Raw genomic sequence first — 10502 nt, 5'->3', positions numbered from 1 at the left:
TGACATTAGACCGTCATGCCCAATGAAACTTTGTGGGAATCATCTGGTACAGCCAAGGAAATGAGATTCGCCCTCGAATGTTTTTCTTTGCGAAGTCTGTAGTGCACTTACTGGAAAATGTCGGCTAGTTGCCTACGCTTGTAAATTACAGCGTCTCTTAGAAGCGTGTATGCCGTTGTAAGCAAATCTCCCCTTCTTCGTACTGGCTGGCCAAATTCAACATCTACTGGTGTAAACTCCGTGGCAGAATGAATTGTGTTATTGTATGCCAACGCCCTTCTAGGCATTGCTACAGTAGCTCCTAGTCCCGTATGTAATCGGAACAACCGAAGATGTTCCCCTAGAGTATTGTGTAGGCGTTCAATGGAACCGCGCCCTTGTGGGTTCTCGGGGGAATTGAAATGCCATTTTATGTTCAACTCGGAACATTCTGTGGTTGTAGGAGCGTTTCGAAAAACCCTCCCACCGTCAGATGTAATGGTTTGTGGTACTCCATAGCAACCTACTCTCCCAAACAAGGGAATATGGCATAGCTAATTTACTAAAGTTGTCTAATAAAGTAAAAATGTAAAACTGCATGTCTAATAGCGGCGAATTAGGTGTATGAGTGATTTCTGGATGGATATTAGGAGGATGTCGTATTTGGCGCGGTAACATACTGTACATGCCTGCAAAACATCCTTAATCGAACGACGCATTTAGTGCCAGTAATACTTTCGAAGCAATGCGGCCAGAATTTCAGGAATCCAGGGATGGCTAGTTTTTCCTTCATGGTAGGCTTGAACTTACTATTTTTGACGCTCGGGATCTTTTATCGTTTCCACGATTTTAAAACATAAAATTATGTTTCTATCGGCTCCTATCCTTTCTGTTTCCAACAGGTGTTTACAATTTAAGTTGGATTTATTTCCAACGTACATGTAATATGTTTTGCAACGTTTGGTTAAATCATTGATTATGCGGATGACATCTTCCGAGGGAACGGGTCCATACAGTTACGATATTGTGCCTGCCATACCTGGTATGTTCTGTTCGCAATGTACCTTCAGTTTTTGTTTTCCAAATAATCTGGGCTTATGTTGGTTGACTATGGTTTCGTTGGGTTGTGTATGGCGGGTTCCTGGGAGGACTTCTTCGGCATGTACTGTATTCTCTTCATCACGGAATATATTATCTCGAGCAACATGAGAGGGGCCTGCGTCATAGGGAGGATTCACATATAGAGCTCTCGAAAGCCAGTCCGCGACAACGTTTTGTGAGCCTTTTTGGTGGATAATTTGAAAGTTGTAAGTACGCAGCTTTTCTTTCCGGCGTCTGACTCTTTAAGGCCGTCTGTCCAAAGTAACGAATTATGATCTGTGAGTAGAGTAAAACGCCTACCAAATAAATACGGGCAAAAATGGTGGACGGCTCAGACGATGGCTAACAGTTCCCGCGCGCTATATCTCGATTCCGCATCTAACAACTGTTTGCTTGCCAAAGCCACCGGCCTATCTGCAATATCTAATTCTTGCGACAAGCGCCCTTTCGCTAGCATCCGTTGCCAATATAAATTCATTTTGAAAATTCTGGAATGCTACCACTGGTTCCGCAATTTCTTGCACCCATAGGTGAATTCCATAGAATCTCTCCAAATGTTCCTCGGTAAAGTTAAAGGACCGACCCTTCTTTAAAAGCTGACTGAGTGGCGAGATTATATCAGCTGAAGCAATTTACGATAATAATTTATCATCCTGAGAAAATTCTTAAGTTCCTTTTGGTTAGCTGGTGGATTTACTCGCACAATGGCTTCTTCCCTGGCCAGATTTGGTTTCAATCCTTGTTCGGATACAAGGTATCCTAAAAATTTTATTTCTTACTGGAAAAAATGTGATTTCTCCGTTGGTAACCTAAAACCAAATTTCCGAATACGTTCAAATAGCACTTTAAGATGGACTATATGTTGCGATGGAGAAGGGCTAAAGACTATAAGGTCATCCATGTATATTTGGCAATAGTCTTCTCCTGGCCCGCGGAGAAACTCATCCACCAAACGGCATTCGTGTGAATTCGTAAAACCTTCTGCCAAACGTAAATTTTGTTTTCTCTATATCCTCATCCCGCATCCTCACTTGATGCTAACCAGATTTGAGATAAAGAGTAGAAAAAACGCGATCTCCCGCTAAGCGATCTAGCATATCTTCAAGTCTCGGAAGGGGGTACCGTTCCTCTATAGTATTATCATTGTGTTTTCTGTAATCAATCACTAGGCGATACGAGGGGCCAGCCTGTGAATCCCACTTCTTTTTCTCGACAATCGAAAAGGGGCTACTGAACGGCGAGGTGCTATGCCGTATTATCCTTTGGCTAAGAAGTTCCCTTATATGGTCATTAATTATTGCTATCATTGACTGTGAATCTCCGGCCCTTTGTATACGAAAATTTGTTTTCTTTAAGGGTTATCTCATGTTTGGTCTTCCAAGTGGCCGGTAGAAGGCAACCCTCCCTGTAAAATATATCAGTAAATTCAGACAGTAGTAACTCGACATTGGGTACCTGTACACGAACTCTAAGCGATGATCATTTCCATTAGTTTTTAGTCACACATGATACGCTTTAGTTCCCAGGATGATTTTCCAGCGTCCCCGGCTACACTGCATCTCAAAATCGACCTTATCCAGAACATCGTACCCGATCAAGATATCATATTGACTTGTTAGGCCTTCCAACACATGGACTACCGCCCCCATTTTCACCCCAGTGAGGTTCTCGAGATCCCATTCGTATTCCTCCAGTACTCTACAATGGCCACTCAAAGTGATAACAGAACATCTACATACCTTTAATTTTTTGGCTTCATCCAGCTCCTTCAGCACCCCTTTACTAATTAAGATACTAGAACCAGTATCAATAAGCGCTTTAAATCTATCACTCCACCTTTGCACTATGGGCAACCTCTACCACACTTCACACACATTGTTTATAAGCTCTCGTCTGCGTGGGTTGCCTTCGTCTCCTCAGATGGTAGCTTTCTGCTTCTGGTCCGCTCTTTTCGACTTGTAACTCTTGTCCGCCTGTTTATTTAGTTTCACTGACACCCGTGCCCAACTAGACTTACCATCTTCATCACTTGAATTCTTATCTGAATATTCCTCAGAACACGGAAACTCCATGTGACGTCTTGTTCTGTGAATGTTCACTTTCAATGGTTCTGAGGCTGAGTTCCGTCAGTAAATCCAAGGACATGCCTTTGCGATATGACCCTTGTCCTCGCATTCAAAGAACTTGACCGAAGAACAGTTTGCTGCAATGTGGTCTTGACGATTACATTCATAACACCTATATTTACAGTAATTATATAATTCCACATATATATAGAGTAAAAAAAATCTATGCGGGATTTTTAAATTAATAGCACTGCCATCTTCTCCGTCTCATAAAAATATAATGAGATCTGAATATGTTAGAATCAGAAAACGTAAAAAAAAAAAAAATCGATACGCAATCATAAAATCAATAGAATTTTTATAATCTGCATGTTCCAGAACATATAAATGGACCATTTATGTAAGAAATGGGAAAAGTTAAAATAAATCAATACCGTTCTAAAAATTTATAACATTTTCATATTTTGATTTCATATAAATGGACACTATCATTTTACTTATCAGAAAAGTTATAATAAATCGAAACGCAAGCGTGGTGAAATTATAAAAATCGATAACATTTTTATGTTATACAGCTCTTGAAACATAAATGGGCGTGACATATGGCTCGAAGCAATCAACTAGGACGCCTCTACACAACCATTAATGCCAGTACAGCTGGTAAGGGACCACGTCGGAGGCCGAAAACCAGATGGATAGACAAAGATGTGAAAAAGATTATAAACGTTTGATTCAACAGTACCATAACTATTTTTGATTGGAGAAGATGAAGATATTTTTTTGTTTATTTATGTTGTTTCTTTGATGACCGCACCGCCCGACCACCTTATCCATCAGTTATCTACGGTCAACAATCTATACCTAATCATAACTATTTTTTAATATTTATTTATTAAAACTTAAAACTGAATTTATTAAAAAATACAACTATTAAAAACCATGTGAATTATAATAAAATGATATGATACAGACATATGGAGAACCCCATTGGCAGAACGTCAATAACATTTTTAGAGTAGAAGGTCTCGATGCCTTTTCCTTTTCAGGTGCCTAGTATGATTATCAGAAATTGAAGAATAAACAAGTGGGTTAGAGTGATTCGGAAGGATAGATATCGATGGCTTATTTCACGGTTGGGCTAAGCTTATTCCTAAATCGGTTCAGTCAAAAGCTTAATTGAAAATTTGTAATTTTCCAAAAAGAGGAAACTTTTAATTGTGTTTTTCCTGAAGTTAGTAAAATTAAATTAGTAGTACTGTGAAGTAAGCCATCGATATTTTGTTTCGGCCAAATAAGCAACATATTTATTATTAAGGTCACTCAGGATGATTTTATTTGTGACAAAGTATTAAGGATTTTTGACTGTTGGGATTGGATACAAGAGGAATTCCATGGTTCAATGTAGCTCCAAAGCTAAACTCCGTAAGTCAAGATAGGCCTTAGTCATATAAATGAGTCTTTTGTTGTATATTGGAAGTTTAGGCCGTTTTGTAATTAGGAAGTTAATTGGATTTAAGTGTTTTAATGGTCGCAATCGACAAGCAGTTTCCAGTCTTTACAGTTTTGAATAAGGATCTGTGGTGACTGTCCAGCCCAAAAGGTCTGAGGGTTTAGATTTAAATGTTTTAATGGTCGCAATCGACAAGCAGTTTCCAGTCTTTACAGTTTTGAATAAGGATCTGTGGTGACTGTCCAGCCCACAAGGTCTGAGGGTTTAGATTTAAATGTTTTAATGGTCGCAATCGACAAGCAGTTTCCAGTCTTTACAGTTTTTAATAAGGATCTGTGGTGACTGTCCAGCCCACAAGGTCTGAGGTGTTTTAATGGTCGCATTCGACAAGCAGTTTCCAGTCTTTACAGTTTTGATTAAGGATCTGTGGTGACTGTCCAGCCCACAAGGTCTGAGGGTTTAGGTTTAGAAGTAATGAGAAAGAGGAGTCAATTTAATTTGGTAAAAGACCCAACAAATTACCAAACATTGGCGCCTATAAAGAAAAAGACCAACCTGAGCAGATTTGGAAGGTTAATCCCGGACGGTTGAAACCTGAATACTCTCCAGGGACCACTAGGATAAAAGATTAAAAAACGAAAAAAGATACAAGACTAAGAAGAAGGTAACAGAGCGTTGCACTTGGAGGCACAAATCCCGGAGGCTGAAACATCAGCACCAGATCACACAACAGGTGACCCATATCAGTATGGGATCCTCACTGAACGTAAGGAACATTTAATAACTACAAAATGGCGACCCTCACTCGGATCAACCCGTCTCATATCAACAAGAGGACCCACAATCTAAATTATTTTAAAATCTTTTGGCTTACCCACCTCTCTTTAACTCATTTCTTCAATAGATCTGTAGGTTTGTTAGTAGTTTTTATATAAAAACAACTCTTTACAATCTTGATGAACATATATTGATATTACATAATATAATAGCGATACACAATAATAATTCACATGACTTGGAATGTTCTCTTAGATAACCATATTGGGCAGGTTACCCAGCACTCAGTGTTACCAGAACACTCAATGTTGCCAGCCCTCTACAAATCAATTAATTTCTGCCAATCATTCTCTTCAACTCAATCCCTTTTGTTCTGAAGTACACACAATTCTCTGACCCGGATCTAATTCCTTCAGAATTTAAACTGAAGGAAGGTCTGGTCAAAACATTTGATGGACGTGATATAATAACAGATTTTATTCAATTAAGTTAAATTCCATATTAACATTAATTCAAAATGGTGATAAATTTTGTAGTGTCTTATCTCTAGAATTATATATGTTATTAATTTTAGAAATGCTTTAAATAATTTATTAATCTAAGATAATTAATTATCTAGCTCATTAATTTCAAAACAGTCTATACTAAGTTTAATAATTCATATAACTTATTTTATCTTTTGGATAATTATCTAGACTATTAATTTTCTATAGTCTCATTAATTTGTAATTTAAATTATGTCTCAATCAGATAATTGTATAAGGCACTTAATGCGTATGACAGTGATTTAAATTATTATAATTAAAATTATCTGCAATATTGTATATTTTATCCTTTTCTTTTGGGGTTTATATAGGTTAAACAAGCCACTTGAATATCCATCTTCCTACCGTCCTATTTCGCTCCTGCCCATTATGGGAAACTCTTATTAAAACGCCTCTATCCAATCCTTGACTCATATCATGTTATACCTGACCACCAGTTTGGATTTAGAACATCTCATTCTACCATACAACAGATTCATCGAGTGGTTGATGTCATATCTTCCACATTGGAGCGCGGTATGTACTGCACGGGAGTCTTCCTAGATGTTGAACAAGCTTTTGATCGAGTCTGGCATCCAGATCTGCTCTATAAACTTCGTCAATTCCTACCCCCAACATATTTCCTTATAATCCGCTCCTACCTCACTGATAGAACCTTTAAAGTAAATCATAACCTAGCTTACTCATCTCTCTTTTCTCAGTCCGCCGGTGTTCCTCAACGTAGTATCTTAGGTCCCATTCTATATACGGTTTATAGAGCTGACATCCCAACCCACCCTAGCACAGTCCTAACAACATACGCTGATGACACATGTATACTTTCTGTAAAACAACGACCCAACTAATGCATCACAAACACTACAGGCACACATAACATCTATTGAAGAATGGTGTAAAAACTGGAGAATCAAAATAAATCCTGACAAATCCCACCAGATCACCTTTACTCTCCGTCGTAAACCTCTGCCTTCCTATCCTACAGTATCCTTTCTAAATACACCACTAATGCCTGTTGAACAGATTCGATACTTAGGACTCTATCTTGACAAGAGACTTACTTGGAATCCACACACAAGACTGAAACGACAAGAAACTGCTCGTAGATTCCGATTGCTACAACACTTACTTGACAAACGCTCTAAACTTCCCATTCACAACAAAAAATTAGTATACACTACAATAATCAGACCAATTTGGACATATGGAATTGAGCTCTGGGGCTCCACCAAACCATCAAATTCTTCCCGCATCCAATCGTTACATTCCAAAATCCTACGTAAAATCCTTGATGCTCCTTATTACGTCACAAATAAACTCATTCACAAATACCTCATCCCATTCGTTGCAGATTTGACCCAAAACAGATATACGTCTTTTCATTCCAAACTCCTTAACTATCCTAACCCATTAATTCTTAATCTTTCATCCTTAACAATCCTTGATAATCCTCCGAGGCGTCTGAAAAGAAGATGGCCACGGGACCTTCTAATTTAAATTAATCTTTGAAGTACCACCAATGGGTGGTTCCTTCCCAAGATTTTCAAGTGTATATGTAACATACTGCATATTTACCTATTGTATTATTTTGTACAGTTGTAAATTACATTAAATAAATAATTTTAAAAAAAACCTAGAGAAATAAACTAAAGTATTTTAGAAAAGTAAAACTAATATCAGAGAATGTAAGGTAGAGAAGGACATTTAAGTAATTGCATACTGTCCATATACTTACTTGGAATATTGTCCATATAGTTATTTGGAATAATTCCATATACTTACTTGATTATGGTAACAATTTTATATTTAACTATTAAACTATTTACATTTTATTCATGTTGAATAATGGGTTAAAATGAATAAGTAGCATATAGGTTGGATCAATGTTAGGGGGGAAAAACAGAAAATATATAAGAAACAAAAACCTAGCATAAATTGTTCAAATTATTTCACTTATATGTTTAAATATTTTATTTGTCCCACCGATAAGGTGTAATATATGCAAAGCTCAAAGTTCAAAGTGTAAATTTAGGAATCCAACTATAATACTTGTTGAGATCAGTGAACTACTAATGAATCAAATTATTAGTTTTAACTTACACTTCTGTAATTTAGGTAGTTAAATTTATAATTTTAGATTGCATTATTACTGGAATGTAAAACTGATCGCCTTAAAATTCAATGTTGTTTCACTCAAATTATTAGTTCTATAAAACTAAGCTAACAAATATACTATATTAATATTAATTCAAAAGGAACACTAAACCTAATTAACAGTCACAACTTATTCTAACCACGGTGGGGAGCAAGTCTTTCATTTTATGGGACCGCCATTTCATGAATAAAGTTAACGCTCCAGGTTTCTCAATTCCTTCTGATCTAGAGTACTCACAATTTTCTGACCCGGATCTAAGTCCTTCCGAATTTGAAACTGAAGGAAGGTCTGTCAAAACAGACAGTGATATGTGGTGTTTTATTAAAGGGTGCTACAGGGCAGGGAGTCATCGGTTTACGAAAAAGGATAAAGGAAATTTGATGTCATTTATTGTAATGATCCAGTTTTGATACTATTCCTCGAGAGCTTTTTTGTGGGATTCAAGAGTTAAGGATGCAATTCGTGCATCATTACTCACTAATAAATATTTTATTAAGGTATTATTTTTAATTATATTTTTCAATATTCAATACAATATTTTTTAACCTTTTACATATTTGCATATCTTGTTACAGAAATGGACAAAAAAGTGCTTGAGGTTGCACTTAAGAAATGTGCAAGCGAATCTAGCATAAAACACATAATCGACATTAAATTAGAATCAGCATTGCCAAAAGGTGAGAATTACACTTCGACCATCTTCAGAGCCAAGCTGAAGGTAGTCTTGGGCAGCGGAAGGGTCACGACCAAGAGTTACATTTTGAAGAAGGAAACTGTCGAAGAGGGGACTGACAAAACCTTTAAGGATTACAATTTTACCAATGCAGAAATATCGGTAAGTTATTTTGCTTTGTCATTATTAGATACCAGATTTTTTTAAAGAAAAAACAAAGAGCATACTACAAAAAACTTAAAATTTCCCAAATCATAAATAAATAAAACACTGTGTGTATAAATCCTACAACAATGAAGTTGATCCTCCTTGATGAAGTTTAATTTTTGGAAGGTAATTAAACCTCTAAATATTCTCTATATTAATGCAAACATTCGTAATAGAACTAAAATACTCTTATAGCTTTATCAATTGGAGAATGCATTTGACTTTCCCATCTTACATATGATAAAAATCACTAGTAAATCTATTGCCTAAAATATTAGCTTATTTTATCCATCCTTTTTTTTTTCTAAGAGTGTTTATTTAAAAACAAAACAAACAAAAAAAGGATTAATTCAAACAATTAAAAGACAGACTAAGGAAAAGCATTCGTCTGTCAAAGTCTGTGTGCAATTTTAACTAAAAACACAAATAGTAAAACCAAAAAAAAAAAAAAAAATACGTTATATATTTTAAAAACAATGCTTTTAACATGTTAATAATTTAAAATAACAATACAGTATTTCTGTTAAAAAAAACAATACAATAGTTTCAAACTGTGGTATGGCTCTAATCTCTCACATATTAACCAACTGAGCTCTTTTCAGTGTAGCCCGTCTTACATAGTTGCTGAGAGTTCTCCAATTAGAGCCTATTAACAAACTGATTAATTGTTCTAGAGAGCAGGTCCGCTGCTCAAAATATTTTACATATCTTATTTCATTATATTGGGACAGGCCCTCAAGAAGTAAAAGATATCTTCCTCTCCATCGTGCAGTTACGGATACTATAATGTATCCCAGGTTTTACACTGAAATTGAATAATATCGATCTACACCGAAAATCGACCGCATCGATACCAAATCGAAATTATCGTTTAAATATGGCGTTACAGTTTCTACCGCACTACACTAAGTCTGTTTAGAAAGGAAAACTGGATCTGAGACATTCTTACTGATAACTTAAGTTTTGAGATTCCTTTCCTTCTTTTGTGCAGATTTGGAGAATCGAGATTAACTCCTTAAATTCATGCTACTCCCGGTACCAATAATGCTAAAATTTGCTTTTTATAGTATTTTACCAGATTTTGGTTAATGGCCATTTTAGTGTAATAAAATTTTTAAAATGTAATTTACAGACTACTGCTAGGACAAAAGAACAATAGGTCCCTAACTGTTTCTATATTGAATATGTAGTAAGGTGTGTTCTTGGGTAGGTGAATAAACATTTTTATAAGCAACCTCTTTGTTGGAAATTACAGCACGCCATAGAAATACCTAATACTTCTACGATTTCTTTTACCAAATACACTCTAAATACTTTTATGACCAACTTGGCCGTTTGAATGTTTTCTTCAAAAAGTTCATGTAACGATATGTTATCACTGGATTTTTTGCAGCAAAAAACGTACAGTAAAAAACCCAAATTCTGTATTAATCATAAACTTTATTGTTTAATTTATACATTAATACATGGCAAGATTACTTAACATTGCTTGAATCGTAATTAATCTTGCTAAATTCTTTCTATTCTACAATCATAGAAAGAAAATATATAT

The 10502-nt window shown here is 35.9% G+C and overlaps 1 protein-coding gene across 3 annotated transcripts in view; it reads left to right on the top strand.

Annotated features, from left to right (window-relative positions):
• Window positions 1–10502, top strand: part of LOC106684118 (uncharacterized) — a 21690-nt gene that overhangs the window by 2077 nt on the left and 9111 nt on the right. For 2 of the 3 annotated variants that reach the window (XM_014426010.2, XM_014426011.3), the window contains exon 2: window positions 8646–8905. In XM_014426010.2, coding sequence (XP_014281496.1) covers window positions 8648–8905 — 258 coding nt within the window. In that variant the 5' untranslated portion in view covers window positions 8646–8647. Of the gene's footprint in view, window positions 1–8397; window positions 8568–8645; window positions 8906–10502 lie in introns of all 3 variants that reach the window. The other variant, XM_014426012.2, reaches the window with a different exon arrangement.

The sequence above is a fragment of the Halyomorpha halys genome, unplaced genomic scaffold, assembly GCF_000696795.3.
Source record: "Halyomorpha halys isolate HHAL.00 unplaced genomic scaffold, Hhal_1.1 Scaffold544.1, whole genome shotgun sequence".
Taxonomy (NCBI): Eukaryota; Metazoa; Arthropoda; class Insecta; order Hemiptera; family Pentatomidae; genus Halyomorpha; species Halyomorpha halys.
The sequence above is the reverse complement of the archived record's forward strand: the minus strand, read 5'-3'. Positions and strand labels throughout refer to the sequence as shown.